This window comes from Pagrus pagrus (genome assembly GCF_965226575.1).
Source record: "Pagrus pagrus genome assembly, chromosome: 13".
Lineage (NCBI taxonomy): Eukaryota > Metazoa > Chordata > Actinopteri > Spariformes > Sparidae > Pagrus > Pagrus pagrus.
This window is the reverse complement of record NC_140197.1, coordinates 6,179,386-6,199,425: the sequence shown is the minus strand read 5'-3', so window position 1 is coordinate 6,199,425 and position 20,040 is coordinate 6,179,386. Positions and strand designations below refer to the sequence as shown.

General features: G+C 40.8%; 1 protein-coding gene across 2 annotated transcripts in view; it reads right to left on the bottom strand.

The window, feature by feature from the left end:
• The window catches only part of LOC311267680 (junction plakoglobin-like), a 341,412-nt gene that overhangs the window by 120,146 nt on the left and 201,226 nt on the right, over nucleotides 1–20,040 (bottom strand). For both annotated transcript variants that reach the window (XM_084370873.1, XM_084370872.1), the window contains exons 3-5: nucleotides 15,390–15,614; nucleotides 475–728; nucleotides 141–379 (exon numbers count right to left, since the gene is read on the bottom strand). In XM_084370873.1, the coding sequence (XP_084226999.1) occupies nucleotides 141–379; nucleotides 475–728; nucleotides 15,390–15,614 (718 nt within the window). The remainder of the gene's footprint in view (nucleotides 1–140; nucleotides 380–474; nucleotides 729–15,389; nucleotides 15,615–20,040) is intronic.

Sequence of the window (20,040 nt, the reverse complement as noted above, 5' to 3'; positions counted from 1 at the left end):
TTCATCATGGAACTGGCAATGTCCTGCAGTTTGGACTTGCCACTGCTTTTCTAAATATCATCATACTAGGGGACTTTTTCAGAGTAAATTTACTGTAATCTAATCAATGTATTGTATTGTATAGTATTGAAGTGTGCCACCTTAGCATGCGGACCAGTGCTGGTATCCCCCCAGACTTGAATATGGCTAGCAGTCCCTCCCTCTGGTGAGACAGGCTGTGGAGCACACTAGCTGCGCAACGGGCTGTCTCCATGTCAACTGCTGTCGTCATGGCGCGCACCACGGCGCCCACAACGGCTGGAGACTGCACCAACACCCTGCGACTGGCCTCCTTACGGGTCAGCTGGTTGACTATCATGGCCGCCTTGTTCACCACAATCTAAAAAGTGGAGGAAATAACGGTGTAAAATAGAACATATGAGTATGAAAGCTCAGTTAAAAAATTCTCAGCTATTTAGTGTAACAGTGACATACTGGATCTTCGTCAGCCAGCAGCTTTGTGAGTTCTGGCACCGCCCTGGTGGCCAGCTCAGCGTCGTCCTGGTAGTTTATCAGATGGACGATAGCTGTCTTTAGCAGTTGGGAGGGTTCAGCCAGTCGTTGCACATTGCTCTGCTGTGTAGGATCTGATTGGACAGGCATGGCTGCCTCCCCTTCCACCAGGGTCTCTGGGAACATGGCAGCCCTGACGCGCTGAGCCCGGGTTAGTGAGTACTGGGTGTCGAAATCTGTCATAGGAGATGGAGATACAGAGAGAGATGGAGAACGTTAGATGGCTTGTGTGGTTGTGTGTGCGCACGTGTGTGGTGTTTACACTGACAACGACCTATTCAAGGACATTCGAATATGAAAACAAAAAAAGATAAAAGGTGTCCGTCTGTCTTAAAGCAAAACAGATCAAGGAAAGAAAACTCCACATCACAATTGAATGAACTGTTTATATAATGCTTAAATATGAAATTAAAGTTGGGAGATGAACTTCGATTGTGTGACTCAGTATTCAACATTCAGCTTACATGTTAATGAGTGTTATCTGAATGTATTATTGTGTTTCAAAGTCTGCATTAGCTCCCCGAAGTAGAAACATTGAGTTGGAATGGGCCTCATTAAATGTGATCTAACTGGACTTAATATGGCTAAATTTGGTTTAATGTCTGCCTCTGAACCAGTGGCACAGTGACACACTGGTTTACAATTTAGTGCAATATTGTAATTTAAGTTTGCATACATCACATACTCACATACATATTGTACATTGTGATTCCTTTCATAGAGTGGACGTTTATTCTTGACCCAAGTAGTTGTGACCTTTGAACTCCTACCAGTAGATACTGTGAGAGATTTTGGTGTTCACAGACAGCGAATGGATGTCACTTTAAGCAAGATCTCTAGACTGTGCTTTAAGGACACTCCAACCTACACTCCACAGCTATGCTGGCAAGTGTTTTCATTGTCCTACACACAATGATTAAAGTGAAGCATTCATCCATCCATCCATCATCTGCAACCTGACGTTGGGCAAACGGCGGGGTACACCCTGGACAAGTTGCCAGTTTATCACAGGGCTAACTTATAGATATAAACAACCATTCACACTCACATTCACACCACGGGCAATTTCGAGTGACCAGTTAACCTCACTTGCATGTCTTTGAACTGTGGGAGGAAGCCGGAGTACCCGGAGAGAGCCCACGCAGGCACGGGGAGAACATGCAAACATCGCACAGAAAGGGCCTGTCCCAGCTGGGTGTCAAACCCTAACTACTACACCATCATGCTGCCTTTAAAGTAAGGGCAGTCATTTGCAAAAATCTAAATTTTGTAATTGATTTTAGTCTTTCTCTAACAGTGCTCTTGTCTGGGCTGTGTAACCATGTCATGCACATGTAATCTGGACGTTAACTGTTTATATAATCGTATTAAGGGTACAGCAAAATCCCAGTGGATATAACTCTGTTTTCCTCCTCCTCCTTTCACCTATAGTGTCCCTCAGGGATCCATTCTAGGGCCAGTTTTATTTTACCTATACATGCGCTCTCGGAAACATTATTAGCAAGTATCTACTTCTACCATCACACTGATGATTATCAGCTGTACCATTAAAATTTTCCCAAAAACCTCTTTGAACTGTTTCGAGGATGGTAAATATGTTGATGAATGTTCTCAGTCATCCAGGTCATATAATTCTAAGTGCTATATCATAGGCAACTGGACATCAAGACTCTTCTGCCTTTGAGGACAACAATGTAAACTTCTTGGCCAGAGAAGACAGATGGTTTGAAAGAGGAGTAAAAGAATCCATCTATGTCAAACTGGAACGACCGTCTTTGAACAGAGGAGGTGGACTACGACATTGCTTATCACCCACCTACAATGCAGTACTGAGTTCCCTCCCAGACAGCTAAACAACCATTCACACATGGGCTTTAGCCCTAGCAACCCACATGAAGGCCGGTTGGGTCAACGACCCACAAGTGGCCCCGATGACTCTGTAACTCAGAGCTCACAAGTGTCCTTAAGGACTCTGTAAAGACACTCCAACACAGAGTTTGAAAGCCTGCAACTCCCCTCCAGTTAGTTAGAACTAAAGAAGCCTCTTGGATGAGAGGTGAAACCTCTTCAAGAAACTGAAACACGTCCAGTTGCCTATGATACAGCACTAAGGATGGTAAATAATTTCCTTCAACTAAACAGTAATAAAACTGAAATAATTATTAAAAATAATCTAAATCCAGAAGCTGAAATGGAAAAAGTTACTTAAAAAATATATTTTCAGAATATTTTCATATCTCACTGTGAATTGAGGACTTTTGGACCAAACCAAAGGTAATCGAGGCAATTAAGCTTTTCTTATTTCAGTAAGAGATAAACTTGAATTCAGAGGCTGTGCAGTTGTTTTTTGTACAATTTGTTCATTTAAGTTCATTCATACACTAAACACTAAGAGACCTTGTAAAACCTAGCAGAGCTTGTCACACACTCACAGCTTGCATATACGTATCTGCCAGCTGAATTATATGGGGGTTTATCGCCTCTTGTGGTACAAAGTGGTATTACAAGACAGGATGGGCTGGGGCTAGTTGGTTAACATCCTAACTTTAGTAAACATCTTTGACCTCACGTCAACACTGTTGTTTCCTCCCACTCTGTTGATAATGTTAGTTAATTTTTTGAAGATTGTAAATTAAAATTCTGGCCATATCTAATAAATTGCTCCTTTAAAGTAATTACTGCTTCTATTTCACGCTGTCTGAAAACAACATACTGGGGACTTTGATTTCCCTTTGTTCAATGCCTTTGAAATGTACAGTTGATGGTTTTGTCACCTGTAGAAAAAAAATGTGTTAAGACATGATCATGAAGATGACATTCACTTACAAAGTGACAACATGAAGGTGCTAAACTTGCAGAGCAGATTGTTTGACAAGCTGTGGGTATTTCTGACAGCATGCCCAAGAAACATGTTTGGCTTCAAACTAAAAAGTACACAATGACACTGTTGGACCAGATGCCTGTGTCAGTTGAATTCAGCACTGGAGAAATTGATGTCATGGATTAAGCCTTTCCTCAGGGGAATGATGATTAGAAGTGTGTTAGCAGTGTCTGGGAAGGCAAATAGGCAAATAGTTCTCTCTGTCTTGACAAGCGATACAACAAGCTCAACCATGTCCGTATGGTTTAAAATAACCTGTCCATTGCAGGTTCATCCACAAGTATTTTTGATTAAACAACAGTGAATAAGAGGCACAGCAAAGCCTAGTTTTCATGGATAATCCCACAAGTACATGTGAAAAATTGAGAGCAACCATTTTGTTTTATCTTCAAACATGTATGTGAATTTGGACAGTTCTCAAGGGATATATTCCCCTTCCTTACAGCACCATTTCTAATGGTATATCACAAAATAATGTGTAGCACACCAGGTGGTTGGCCAGATGAAGCATCCAAATATTTGTTAGGTCAGAACCTGCTTCCTTGTTGCACCTGTTTGCACCTGCACTCCTTTAGAGGAGTAAGCCTCTTAATTGGCCTATACAGAAACCTGACCTCAACACTCACCTTTGGGATGAAGAGCACTGACTCCAGTGATAGGATAATTATTTTGAAAAATACTTTTTTTTTTAAAATTTGAAACACTAACGCATGGTTTGATAAAAGATTTGAAACATGTAAAATCACTGGTGTGGATCTTTACAGAGAATTTCAGTACAACTTAAAGGTCCAGTGTGTAATACGTGGTGGCATCTAGCAGAACGGACTTGGCAGAAATAGAACATAATATTCATAAGTATGATTTAATCAGTGTAGAATCACCCGAAAATGAGAGTTATTATGTTTTCATTACCTTAGAATGAGCTGTTTGTATCTACAAAGGGAGCGGGTCTACCTCCACAGAGGTCGCCATGTTGCACCACCATGTTTCTACAGTAGCCCAGAACGGACAAACCTGGCACTAGTGAGCGCCTTTTGCCTTTTTAAATTTAGTCACCGGCTACCAAAAATGTATGATTGGAAGACAAAGAAGAAGAATGAGTGGCTGCTGTTTCCTGACAAACAATTTGTATTGAGAGAAGTCTGAAACCACAATCTGATAAAGCATGGCAGATAATATTTATTTTGTAGAAGAAAAATCACGAAGGAACAGAAACTCCAAACGCTAAACGAGGTCGGGACAAGCAACGGCATATGACAAGAATAGACATTGGAGCTGCCTTTCCCAGATTGCAATTATTTCTCTTTAATCACAGATTTCTGACTGACGTCAAAGTGTCCTGCTTTCTGCTGGACAGGTCAGAGTAACGTTAACACTAGAACGGCCAAGACGGTCATTTTGACCGTTTTCAAATTTATATATGCAATAATTTTGTTGAATGAAAAAATGCAATACTGCTGTTACCTGACTTTTCCTAAAAGTGTCTGTATTTTAATTTAAAATAGTTTTTCTATAAATTACACAAAAGACAAAGAAGATATGTTTTACCTATTTCGGCCATAAGCGGTCATATTGACCGCACATCATTTTGTGTGGTTTGCTGCTTTCATTGTCTCTCTTGTCTCCAACTTTGTTGGCGGTCTCCAGCTGTGCTTCTTTGCGAATTTACTTGTAAGTTATTTTATATAGTTGTACTCGTTATTATTGTATTATACTAGAGTTTAAAATCTACCGGTCAAAATGACCGCTTACGGCCGTTCTAGTAGTTTTGGAATTCCGGCCCTTCTAGTGTTAAAGATTACAACCAACCTAATATATATTTACCCCTGCTGCTAATGGTATGAAACCTAGATAATGTACAATGTTTATTAGCAGTACATTAGATTAATTGAAAAGAAATGCCTCCACGTATAACGATATTAGTACACTTTAGTCTCAGTTTTCGCCTCTCAGAGAGCTGGTGGTAACGTCGTACTAAATGAATAATGCACCTAATATTAATAGCAGGAAACACACTGCACTTTTGTCTTTAGAGCAACTTTTTGTTGGTTACTTTCTGCTGCCTCAAGATGGCAATGCGCCATCAATGAACCTGACTACACTTCATTATTAAACCAACATGCTCAGGGAAGCACAGTTGGCCGCAAGTACACTTGCTATTTACACGCCGTGGGTGCTGGGTGTGAAAATGAACAACTGCGTCGGTCTGAAATTAGAAATGACATTTTGGGCCACTGTATGCCAAACGTAAGATCCCAAGGTCTTCCCAGTTATCGAGGAGCTGTAGAGTGTATGAATGGCAAAACAACACTGGCCATTCCAAGACCCAACATAATTCATATCATCGTTTTCAAGAAAGCAAATTTGCTCCTTGTTTTTCTTGAGCTAGCCAAAGTCATGTTGTTACCTCTATTCTAGCCTGTTTTCCACTAGCATTGGTAACTCAGTGCAATTTCTGATTTAGCATTTCTTTCATTAATGTTTCTGATGAAGTTTGAAATATGTTACTGGAGCATCCTATCCATATTCTACATACAAGTATCTACTACAGCACTCTCATAGAATTTGAATGAATTATTTTGACAATGATACAGGAATCACTTATTGACATATACAAAACTGAAAGTTCCATGAAGTTTGGCTAATGCAACACTAAGGATGTGTTACACATACTTAGTGTGTATGGGCATGTATGGCCCAGATATAAGTTATAGTTTGCAAGGTCACAAGATTGTAGTTGTAATGTCTGATGCCCATGTTTATACTGTTCAGTGCTACCTGTTGTGCTGGTTCTAAATATGAGATTTTCAACATTAATATAGCAGCAAACAACTATTTGCTCTATAAAGATACAATTAAGTAATGGCGTCCTGACCAGAGAATAAACAAGTGCAAGTTATACTTTTATTGTTAACGTATGTGTTAACATCTGAACCGTCCAATCAGGTTTCAAAACACCCTGTTTTGGAGTTTTGGAATCCTTGTGACGAGCAAGTACCTCTGTGCAAGAGTCATTTCAGATTCAGGACTTTCAGTTTGTATCATCAGAATGTTTCAGAAGAGATTTTGACATCAACTAGTGGCACCATGCGCCACAGTCATGTACATTTTTATCCTCGATCCCACTCACAGTCACTTTGACATGTACTAATGTTGACAGTTTCACTGCATGTTTGACAGATGGCTCTATTCAGCCTTTGGACAAGACTTCTGGATCCCTAGATACGATGATTATGTGATTAGCAGGAAAATGTGACTCACCAGGTACGGCAGTGGCCTACTGATTAATTTCCAATGCTTGAAGAAGGAGGTAACTGTCATTGGCTTTATAGAGATCCTTCAAGGAATCCTTGACAAGTTAGCTAAATGCAACTCTCAGTGTGGTCAAGGGATCCATGTCATAAACATTTAATTGAACATGCCTTTTTCAAGTAAATATTTGCAGTCACTTTATCGTATGAGTAGTCTTTCAGCTGTGGTCCCTGTCTAGGTTAGGTCCTGTATCATTCATAACAATAGTAATTTTTTCCCTTTCCAAAGAAAACCCCCTAAATTCTGTACTTTACACAAAGTCGAATTACAAACTACAGCATTTTCTTTTTGCATTTTGTTTGAAATATGGCACAATCCTACATTCAGATCAGTTTGATGGAAGTGTTTTGACTTTGCAGGAGTCAGATCATTGGCCCTCTGAGAGACTTACTGAGGAAAGGAAATCAGTGAGACTTTTCTATACTTGATACCCAAATGAAATGAGTCAGAAAGGTACAAGTTAAAGCATCTATTAATGTAAGTACTGGGGATAGAATATTTTTTCAAAATGTGCATTTGTATAATAATAGACCTGCTGAGAACAAAGAGGAGCCCAACCTGAGGTTGCTTATCTGCAATTGTGCATTTACTTGTATCACTCATCTACTGCATACATCAAATGTTAAATGTACCAGCCCAGTACATACTGTCAAAAGTTTGGGCTGCACACATTTATTAACACAGAGTGTCTGCAAACCCACACAGGCAAGGGAAAATGATGACATGATACAGCATGCATGGTAACCAGCCCCTTAGGGCTACAAGGATGCAAATATCATTTGAGCTCAAGCAGCTGGCCACAGTAGTTTTTATCAAATGTCACTCAAACAGGACCAAAAAGTGAATGGGTTGGAGACGATTTTGAGAAGCGGATCAACATCGACTCCACATTTGGAGCAGCACTGAGTATTTCTTGCAGGATTACAGTGAATGCGAGATTGAGTCATAATAAATAAACGGAAAGCTATAATAAACTATAGTGTGTTTAATTACTTTAGTCTTTAATAGTTTTTGGACAATAGTGGAGCTCTATGGAACAGATTAGGAAAATGCATACATCTTGATTCACATGATTTTTACATTTTATTTATTTATTTATTTATTTTTCTTTTCAAAAATATTCGCAGACATATGCTTTATTTTCTTTGTATGTAGAAAGGACTGTGGTAGGTAGGGAAGAAAAGTACCACCGAATCTGTGGTCTTTATGTTTGTATAGCCAGTCTTTCATTGTGTTCATTTTTAACAGGGCCAATTGGAGCAACCCCTGGCTCCCACATCAACAAGCAAGACACACACATGTAATGTACAAACAATACTGATCAATTACAGAAATTAGGGATGCACTATAGTACACCATTATCTGCATCCGTTCAACTAACTGAATTATCTGCACCCATAGCCTTGAAACTTGGATGGAGGATGGGTCTCAGCCCCGATTAACTTTTGGTGTGGATCTAGGAATTTTTTATCTCACTTTCTTTAAAACTGCGATATAGAGTGTTTTTCAACATTTTCATTAATTTCTCAGGGACTAATGCATGGATGTTGATGAAAAAAAAATCAGGCCTATCTAGGTGGCTGGTATCCATTCTAGTGTCTTTCTAGTCATGAAATTGAAAAGTGGCCGGTCAGAAGTATTAAAAACTAAACTCAGCCTCAGAATTGATCTTGATCTTCAGATCTCAGATCAATGTTTTTGATTTAAGAGTGAGACAACTATTTACAAAACAAGTCTTTTTATAAACGTGAATGAATAAACTTCTACCCAATGAAGATTTTCCTTCATCACAAGTACAGATGCTAACATATTTTACCCAGATGATACTTGTACTCAAAAAGTACATTATCTCATGTCAGCCAACTACTCACTCTGCCCTCACAGAAACAGTAGGAATATTATGGGAATACTACAGAGACAGCAGTGTGTCTCTATGGTTCTCTCACTCTTGACTACACATAGGTTCTTGTCACTTCGATCATCAAGTGACATAATATACAGTACAGATGTCTCTACTTGTTTATGAAGTGCTTGCCGCTGCGTTACCGCAGTGATGCTGCAGCGGTAAAAGGGGTGGCTGCACTTGAAAGCCGCTAGGTGGCAGTAGGGTGCTTGAATCCTGATGATGACAGTAAACTCCTGATGACAATGTGCTCAGCAATGGCAGAGTGGCACTGTCCGTATTTTGGGTGGTTGACTCCACAGAAGCGGATGTATGTAGTCTAACGCTATGTTAATATGACTGTTTCAGCTGATATCTAACTTTAACAGCTCTTCTGTGAACTAAGTTAAATAAACTAAAGCTGTGTAATGTTAAGTTACTGTTTGTACTTGCATAAGCCTATAAGAGAAACATACAGTATGAGGTATATGTTTACGCCCAGCTCGAAGGCAGTGTGGAGATCGCTGTTAATTAGCTGTGGCAGAGTGCAGTACACCCAGATTAACATGTGATATAATTTTAACCAGTGCTGCAGATATACGGCATCTAACTACGTATTTTTCAGTCAGCATTGATGCACATCTTCATTACATTATTTAAGGGAACTATAGGTAACTGCAAACTGTGGACGCAACCGTCACTAATGCTAATGTGGCTCCTCAGGGCTTTAAGCTGTTATTTTTCTGATTTTGGCAATCTTACCTATGACAACACATTAGTTAAGGTTGTAAGGACTATGGCTGTTGGTAGCTGTTGTTGATTTTGTTCAAATATGCCAAATTGTAATTTTATGGGATTATTGTTCTTCAAACAATGGGGCTAAACTAGCTAATATGAGCTAACGGCAGTTGCCATTTGTTGCCATAGCAATGGTATACATCACATCATGTTATGGGCTGATGTAATGTGAATACTGTATAGTGCAGGCGTGTCCAAACTATTCCACAAAGGGCCATGTGGCTGCAGGTTTTCGCTCCAACCACCCCAGAGCACACACTTTGACCAATCAGCTGTCTGAAGACTGAGATCAGCTGATTACATGAGTCAGGTCTGGTGTGCTGCTGCTTGGTTGGAAAGAAAACCTGCAGCCACACGGCCCTTTGTGGAATAGTTTGGACATGCCTGGTATAGTGCTTTACAATACCGTGGTTGTTGGTTGTGAGTGCAGGAGGCAGAGAGTTCCATTTACCTTTACTCTTGCATTTGGTTCTTTATACATTCCTCTTATCAAATTAATAAATGTCTCATCAAATCCATATTTCTTACATACTTCAATTAGGAAAGGCCGTGTCACCCTGTCGAAAGCTTTTTCCGCATCCAGCATCAAAATCAGCATTTGTGTCTTTGTTTTTAAAGCATAGTCTATGACATCAAGAGTACGGCGAACATTATCTCCAAGTAAGCGGTCCTTAATAAATCCTGTCTGATCTAAATGGATAATTTTTGGCAATATATTTGAAAATCTTTTAGCTATTATTGCTGTGAACATTTTTTGGTCAACATTTAATAATGAAATTGGTCTATACGATGAACAGTTTTCTGGGTCTTTCCCCTCTTTATGTATGACAGAGATAATAGCTGTATTCCATGTGTTTGGCCAATTTCCTGTTTTCAGGATCTCATTGAATATCCTGCATAACAACAATCAGCAATTCTTTAAATTCTTTATAAAATTCATAGGTGAATCCATCACTTCCAGGACTTCTTCCGGTTTTCCCTTCATGAATGACTTTTGAAATTTCCATTTCTTCTATTGAATGTCCTGAATTGCCGTTTTGTTCCATATTTATGATTGGTAAGCTAAATGAGTCCAAATCATTTTTAATTTCTTGTGTATTAGCAGTATTTTCCGGGGTATAAAGTTCCTGATAAAATTCCTTGAAACATAAAGCTATATTTGATTTGCCCCTTTTATATATACCATTTTCATCCTTAATAGTAACAATTGTTGATTTCTCTTGTTTCTTTAACTTAAAGGCCAACTTTTTCAATGCTTTTGGGCTGTTATCATAATAACTTTGTCTGCAGAGCATCAACTGTTTTTCTATCTCTACCATTTCTATTGTTTCAAGTAATTTTTTTGCTGCTTTTAGTTCTATCTGTACCTCATTTAACTTCTTTTTCCAAGATGAGTAGGCTATTATTTCTCCTCGAATTGTTGCCTTTATTGCTTCCCATAGTGTAATATCTGACACTTCCCAATTATCGTTGATTTCAAGAAAGAATGTAATACTACTTATTGTTTTCTCCTTTAACCTCTGATCCATCAACAGTGAGTTATTCATTCTCCAAAGTGTTCCACCTCTCTCTGTTATCATCTTTAATTCCATCATAATTGGTGCATGATCAGTTATTGACATTTTGAAATTTTAGCAAAATCATTCCTAAACAAAAAATAATAGTCCAATCTTGAAAACACGTTATGTGCATCAGAATAGATAGTAAAAGGTTTTTCTTCAAGGTGCAGACAGTGCCAAACATCTACTAGTCCCATCTCTATTTGGGCTTTTCTCAGCAAACAAGCAGCTTTCTCTGACTTGTGTCTTATTTTACTTTGGGTATCTACCTTTGGATTCATTACCAAATTAAAGTCACCCCCCATTATTGTAAAGTTCTGGTTTAGAGTAGACAGTACCTATTTTGTCTCTCGCTCTAGTGCCCTAATTTTTCACGCTATAGATATAAAAAAGACATCACAGAGTTCAGCAATGTCTCCCATTACTCACTTTACAATATTATGGCACTTTTTTCTAGACCTGCAGGAGTTTGGGAGGTGTTTTCCCATTCATTCCTATGGGGACATTTTCAACTTTGGTTCTGCTACTGCTCCAGCATATGTGCAGCTAGAGAACTGTAAGGCTATCAAAACGTTCAGCTTTTTAAGCTCTTTCAGCCTATTACTTTTCAGCTTTTCAACCTTTTCAGCTTTTTCAAATATTCAGCTTCCTGCCTTTTCAGCTTTTTCAAATATTCAGCTTCATGTTCAGCTAGAGAAACTGTTCAACTATCACAATATTCAGCTTTTTTAGCCCATTCAGCCTATTACTTTTCAGGTTTTCTGCCTTTACAGCTTTGAGAAATTCAGCTTTTCCTGCAAAATCTTGACCATTCATTCTTATAGTTATATGCATTTCAGGCAAGTATTTCCAGCACATTCAGCAGATTTCCGAAATCACTTCAGCCGTCAGCATTCACACTGTATTTTCACAGGAAATGCAATTTTTCTAGTTAGTGTGAATGCGTGCTGGTCGCTAAAGTGGTTCTCTGGAGGCAATCGGACAAAAACTTTTGGCTCAGTGGGCGTTTAACTGAAAGGAACACAGACCAACTGCCGCATTAAAGGATAACTACCGTTTTTTACAACCTGGACCTTATTTCTTGCAAAAAATATTATCATTTACTCACCCAGATAACTTTGGTGTCATTTGGCGTCATTCGGACGAAATTAGATCCAGTGTAGCGCCGGTATATCCATATAATGCGAGTGATAGGGCACTGAAACACAGCCTCTATATAACGCATTATCTGCCACGAAAGTAGTTCATTTCACCAATATTTTGTCATGATACGCTAGTGCTATTCCCCTCTGAGTCCGGGCTTGTCTGTTATCAACATCCGGGGTCAAACTAGCAGTAGCAGCTACAGGTAAACAAGCCGGCTGTTGCGGGTACGCGTGCAGCGAAGAGATGACATCTTCCAGGTTAGAGGTAGTAGGTCAACCTACAGACCCCGGATGTTGACAACAGACAAGCTCGGACTCAGAGGGGAATAGCACTAGCGTATCGTAACAAAATCACTCGCATTATATGTGGCGCTCCACTGGATCTAATTTCGTCCGAATGACGCCAAATGACACCAAAGTTATCTGGGTGAGTAAAGCGTCGTATTTTATGCTAGAAATAAGGTCCAGGTTGTAAAAAACGGTAGTTATCCTTTAAGTCCAATTAAACTGAGAGGAAAAATATCTGGAGGCAGGCAAACACATCCACTTTTCTGAACTGCTCCACAAGACACATTTTTGACCACACACACACACACACTAATTTCACAAAGTGCTCACAAGACTCTTAAAGTTTCTACCATATCATTATTTGAGTGATAGCAGTTACTGTTTTTGAGGGGAACACATGATAATGTGAGGTGAGCCTCAGCTAAAATCACTATTAAATCAACTCTCACAGTCTGTTACCGCGACCACCCTGGTTACCATCACCGTGGTAACCGAGATCAATTGGGCCAACACAGAGAGACAGATTTATCAATGAGTCAGTTTAATACACACAGTGATATATAGAGTATATTTCCCAACATTTTAACTATATTAAAGAGTATTTGATTCATTCTCAAATCTTTATCTTTTCATTCATTCAAGCCAGAAACTCCATCTAAATATTTAAATGTTTCCAATCACTGATACATTGACATTTATTTAACTTTTCAGTCCCATTCAGAGTATTTGATTCATTCTCACTGTAACATCTCTTCATACTCCAGTTTGGCTCACAGCTTATACTCTATTTTTAATCGTTCATTCTCACCCAAGCTTCATTGTCTTCAGATGAAACTTCAAATAAATTAAAGCCACCAATTCAGTTTGACCATAGCTTTTCAACAAACCCTAAATTATTTCACAAATTTTAGATATTCTGGACATTATTCAAAGTTTTCAAAGCCAGTAATCCGCATTTGGCATCAGCTCTTCAAAAACATTAAAATATTCAACATATTTCATATATTCTTGACATTATTCAAAGTTTTCACAGCCAGCATTGTGCATTTGGCTTCAGCTTCTCAACAGGGAGCATTCACAACCGCAAGTTCGTTAGAACTTGCCTTCTCTAGTTGCCATATATTATTGTCAATTTCTTTATTTCTGTCATTATTATAATAACTAACTGATGAAAAAAACACTAAGAGGTCATTTGAAAGTGTACAAGTAGGCTCTACATGTTTTGTAAACACAATTTTAAGGTCATCAATATCCATGTTATCCATCAATATTAATTTTACTAAGCTGCTGACACAGTTGCGCAGTGCACATTTGTAGTGTTACTGTACAAAGGCTCTTGCTTCCAGTGTGACAATGCACCTTGTGGGAGCTGGAAGACCTGTTGGACGATGGTCCATTAAGTGAACAAAAAGGTCCACTGTAATGCTAATCAGGTGTTTTATTATAAGATAAGCAGCAGATATTTGTGAACACACTGAATAAAAATATATAGGCCTATACAAATAAATGCAGCCTATATATAGCCTGTGTTACAGCTTGTGAACAGGTCTAGAGGAGAGTTTTTTCTGGTGTTGCGTGCTGACGAGAATCTTTCAGGTTTCCTGGGAGTTCAAACTTTCCCCTGGCACCAAGCCCGTGTTTATTTCAAACTGAACTCTAAATGCCATTGCTACAGCATGTTGTCATTTCATTTTTTCTCGTTTCATCAGGTATAAAATAAAAAACATGTTTTTTCTTTGTTTTTTTGTGTTTTGCAAAAACAGCAAATTCATTGCATACAGAAGGCTATATGCAGACTGTGCAGATTCAAATGTAATGATAAATTGTCTACTTTACTGTCTATATTTTAGTTGATATTTTGCAGATCATTAGAATAATTTCTTTGAAAGTTAATTTGTTTTGCAATTACAAGAATCAATGTGTCAAATTGTGCTTCCAACGATTGGCTGTGTCAACTATGTGTGAGAGTAAAGAGGGGGACTTTGATTTCTTCCCGTGGATGTCAGGTGGTTGATAGGAAGCAGAACGTAACAGAGTAACATGAGAATTAAATGCAAACTTTCTTCATGTCAACTGTGATGGATTATTTACACTGTGGAAGTTGGTTTCGTAGAGAAGACATATGAATGATAGAAAACTGGTTTCTTCTGAAGGAGAAACACAAGTCCTTACTTGCATTTACTCACAACGAACTTACCATTGTCATGATGTTAGATACTATCACTATTTTAAGCAAACCAAGAATTGACACAGGATCAAATGAATGAAGCTCAGCGTAAGTTCAATCGGGAAGACAATATTAATGTTCATTCATTCACAACTCTCTCCATCTTACTCTCTTCCCACGAATTTATCAGCTGTTGATGGGCGTTTACTCTTTCAGTTAAAACAACCTAGATTTCCAGATCTTTAGCCATTCTCTCCATCCCATCACCACCACCAGCATCTAAGCTCCATTAGGGGGGCCTCCTACTCACAGCTGCACCCTCCCTCTTAAAATACAATGGACATCACAATGGGGCCTAATTGCCAAAGACTCTTATTTCTATGTATATGCACATTGCAATAAATATTAATTAATCCAAAATCAATGTGTTTCATAAAATTCATTCAGTGGTCTGGAATAATCATGTGTGTTAGACTGATCAATGGGCAAACAAACAAAGAAGTGAAGTTATGTACAAGCAAATGTGTTCATCACACAATTGTTTTTAATTCAGCAATAAGCAGAACTATAAATACAGAAGAAAAAAGCAACACAGATGCATGACAATAATGACCAGATATGTGATAATGAACACAGAGAGGGCAGGAATGAGATGATGAAAATCAGGGTTAGCAATAGAAACAAAGATCAATGGAGCAAAGAGAGAATAAATGATAGAAATAAACCAAAGAAACCAAAACACATGAACCACTGAAACGTAATGGTTTATGAGATCTCTCAGTTAAAGTGATGTATAAAGTCTCACCCGTGGGGCTCTCTACTCCTCCAGCTGCTGTATCTTCTCCTCCCCCAGCAGTGGCTGTAGCAGGAGCACTGGTTGTAGCACTGCCAGTGTACTTCTTACGTCCACTGTACTCAGTGCTGCTCTCATCGTCCCGGACTGTGGTGGCTCCTGATTGAATGCCAGAGTCTGAGGCGTAGTAGGTCTGCTGCCACTCTGCCACCTTCACCACACTGTCTGCCTCATTCACTGCAAGAAACAACACATGGCTGACAGCAGATACTTGTAAAACTACTCCTACTACTACTTCTGCTACTACCACTACCACTGCTGTTAGTTAATTATTTTTATCTCAAGTAAAGAACTTTTGTATGCAATCCATTACAGAGTAAGAGCAAAAGTCACGTGCCGAATCAAGAAGCTGCTGATGTGCCTACAGAACTCCATGTCGAGCTGACAGTCAAGACAGTCACTTAGCAGTCGCAAACTGGCCAAGAATAGTAGTTTGTGAACAGAAGGTTCAAGTTTCCTGGCTGCTAATTCAAAACTGACCAAAGGCAGCTGGACCCCCTTTTATTGTGCACAAGAAAGTAGAGGTTGACCCATAGTGGATTTTTAAAGGCTGATATAAAAAAAGCTGATAGCCGATCGGCTGATATTATAGGGTAATGTTAGTAGAGTAACTTTAGAGATGTGCAGGACACAGTCTTTAATTTGAGTTGAAAGAGCTAGCAGTAGATGTCTGTTTGATATCAAGACACAAGATCTGGAAACGTGATTTAGTGGAATACATCGTTGGAATCTGTTCTATCTACAACAATGAGCAATGAGCTGTTCTGTGGCTGAACTGGCCAGGATTACTTCTGTTGTGTGTCCCGTTACATTGTTAAATGCCACTCTTACAAACCATTAATGTTTGTGCATATTCCCGGGTTAAGGAGAAGTATAAAGTGTGGTATTTCATTACATGAATGGATGGATAGCTATGTGGCTGGATTATTTGGAAGAGAGAACACCACATTGGTAAATACAGTATGAAGTAACATAACGTTAATGGAATGGTTTCTTTGCCTGCCTGCCCTGTCCCTATCGTGGAAAAGGTGATGGTGTCGCGTTATATATTCAAGACTAGATAAACTAAAAACAGGTCAGATGAGCGAGGTCCGGCTATGAGAGACTGAATATGACTTGAATGCCACACTTGTCAGCCTCCGGTAAAATCAGCTGTTCCAACATTTAACAATACCCCAGGACCACAAAGATTTAACGTTAGCCCATATTTCCTAACCTTATGGCCAGAGTAGTGCATGGAAGGTATTTCATGGAGTGGAGAATTACTTTCTGAAAAAAATATCTCTGATGTAATGTTAGTCTCTTAGTCTACATTGAAACACTTGACATTAATTACAGTAATTAATTACAAGAGAGAGGGAGATTAAGAGGATTTAGATATTTTCAACAGAAGTGGCCCTGAAATGATGATAATTGACTCAGTGTATCCTCCATGCAGCACCCATCAGCAACTATCGGAGCCAAGTTTAGCCAGTAACAATAGTTTTTGTAAAAGGTCCTATGATGAATCGGCCAAACCAATTAACCTGTTGACCTCTACAAGAGGGCATCAAGGGGGATCACACCTGCTGCGATGCCAGATCAGCATGTATAGTTCAATGGAACACATGAGGGAATTCACTGTGGTGAAAAGGTCAACTGTACCATAAAGTTGACCATGAGAGGATGGGTATATTGAATAAGTCTAGTAAACTTCACCTGTTTCGCCAAACTCACTTTGACTATCATGTCATGTGTTTCATTGCACCATACACACTGATTAGGCGTGATGTGATCCCATCTCTGCAAAATGGTCTCTAGTTTTGCATAATGACAATGGATGGGAATGCTAGTATACCATGAAAGCCAATTAAAAATTAAAGCTGCAAGCAGCGATGAACGGGCCCTCGCCCCACATACGTCGGGCTGTGGCGCCGTCGGAGGCCGCACGCCCAGATGTGTGCTCGCCCACTGCCTGTGGAAATTTCCAAACTAAATGGGATACGTGTCACACAAAACACAACAGTGACACCAGAGGTTGAGCTCGGGCCCTAATAATTAGGGCTCGGGCCCTAATAATAGTAATAATTCAGTGACTTCCTGTGTCCAGTGGGTGGCACTAGAGATATGACACAGTATTGATGCAGAGACGTATGCAGGGTGAGCCCCTGTACAAGTGTGAGCAATTTGAAGCAGATGGGCAATTGTATGTTGAAGTTATAAGGACTTCATGCGTGATGGCGAAGGATCAAAATTGACCGCACCGCCACACCCACCAGGTACAACACAGGCTGTTGAAGGTATGAGGATGCTACTGAGTGAATGTGAAGTCTGTGGTGTTTAATCTGTAGGAAAAGATAGTTAAACTCCAAGCCATAGAACTTGGGTCCGTACAGAATGGGAAAAGCCATAAGGGGGGTCATCGAAATTAACCACACCGCCACGCCCACCAGGTATATCGGAGGCGAAAGCTTTTGACAAGGTGTCATCATCAAGGTCCGAAGATGAGATTTAGTGAGTGTGAAGTCTGTGTCGTTAAGTCTGTAGGACAAGTTAAATAAAGTACGAGGCATAGAAATGAAAAAAAAAATGAATGGGAAAAGCAATAAGGGGGGCGTTAGGGGGCGCTACTGAGCTGTCGTGCTGCGCATGAGGGCAGTTGTGAAATTGGTCTTTACGCCAAGATGGCGCCGCGTGAGTGGCAGCCTGTTACAGCAGCTCTCGCTCACCTTTTAAGCTTTTTCTCCTTTTTATTTAACTTTTAGTACTTTTTAACTTTTTTATTTACTTCTTTTTGGAGCTCTTTCTCCGGGCAGTATGGAGACCAGAGTTGTTTTTATCGCTCTGGTCTTAATCCTGCTTTTTTCACTGTTTTCCGCCATGTCCGGGGAGCCTGTACGTGGACCTGTTGTTTAGAGTAGAGATCAGCTGTTGGCCCTCAGTAGCTGTTGGCCCTCAGCTCGCCCGATGTCCCGCGCGAGCTGAAGAGGAGGAGACGCGGGTGCCGTGCCGGAGCTGCTCGCCGTAGCAGGAGGAGACGCTACAGACCCGTCCTCCCGGGTAATGTAAGATCTCTCCCCAACAAGATGGACGAGCTAACGGCACTGACCCGGCACCAGAGGGACTACCATGAGAGCAGCATCATGGTGTTCACTGAGGCGTGGCTAACGGCACTGACCCCGGACACGGACGCTAACCTGGACGGATTTCAAATGCGGCGGGCAGACAGGACGGCAGAGAGCGGTAAGAGGAAAGGAGGAGGGCTGGCTGTGTTTGTTAATGACAGATGGTGTAACGCTGGGCACATCACTGTTAAAGAACAGGTCTGCAGTAAGGACATTGAACTTTTAGTGGTTAGCATGAGGCCGTACTACCTCCCGAGGGAGTTTACACAGGTGATCATGATCGCTGTGTATATCCCCCCCTCTGCTAACGCTGATGCAGCTTGTGACCTTCTCCACTCAGTCACAAGCTCACTGCAGACACAGCACCCACAGGCCCTCTTCCTCATCTCTGGGGATTTCAATCATGCCTCTCTGTCCTCCACCCTGCCCACATTCACTCAGTATGTCACCTGCCACACCAGAGACAATAAAACACTGGACTTATTTTATGCCAACAGCAAGGAGGCATACAACTCATCCCCCCTCCCTCCCCTGGGAAGATCTGACCACAACCTGGTTCATCTCCTGCCTGTGTACATGCCCCTCGTAAACAGGCAACCAGTGGAGACCCGCACAGTTAAAGCATGGACTGAGGAGTCTGAAGAGGCTCTGAAGGACTGCTTTGACTCTACTGTGTGGGAAGAACTGTGTGTTTCTCATGGGGAGGACATCGACAGTTTAACAGGATGCATAACGGACTACATAAACTTCTGTGTTGAAAACCCACCAGGACTGTACGGTGTTTTTCAAATAGCAAACCCTGGATTAATCGTGACATAAAGGCTCTCCTCAAGGAGAAAAAGAGGGCCTTTAGGTCAGGAAACAAGGAAGAGCTGAAGGCTGTGCAGAAGGAGCTGAGGAAGAAGATCAGAGAGGGGAAGAACAGCTACAGGAGGAAGATGGAGGTCCAGCTGCAGCAGAGTAACATCAGTGGAGTCTGGAAAAGCCTTAAAACCATCTCAGGGCAGAGGAAACCAGACTCCCAGGCTGCCGGGGATCAGACGTGGGTGAACGACCTGAACCTATTCTTCAATAGGTTTGACCAGACACCCACCCCTCCCCGGCCCAGTCAACTCTGCTGCCCCCCAGCACCTCTTCCACCCCCCCCCGTTTCCTGCCCCATTCTCACCTCTACCTCCCTTCCCACTGCTTTCATGTTGCAGACTCCCCCCACTGCCCCCCCTGACATTCACCCACCTCCCCCACCCGACACTCAGCCCCCCTGCTCCAATCTGTCCCTCTCCACTATCCAGGTGAGGAATGAACTGAGGAAGATGAAGGTGAAGAAGGCCACGGGTCCAGACGGGATCAGCTACAGGCTCCTCAAATCCTGTGCAGACCAGCTGTGCAGGATTGTGGAGTACATCTTCAACATGAGCCTGAAGCTGGGAAAAGTGCCACTGCTCTGGAAAACCTCCTGCGTGGTACCAGTACCAAAGATCCCTCACCCAAAGGACTTC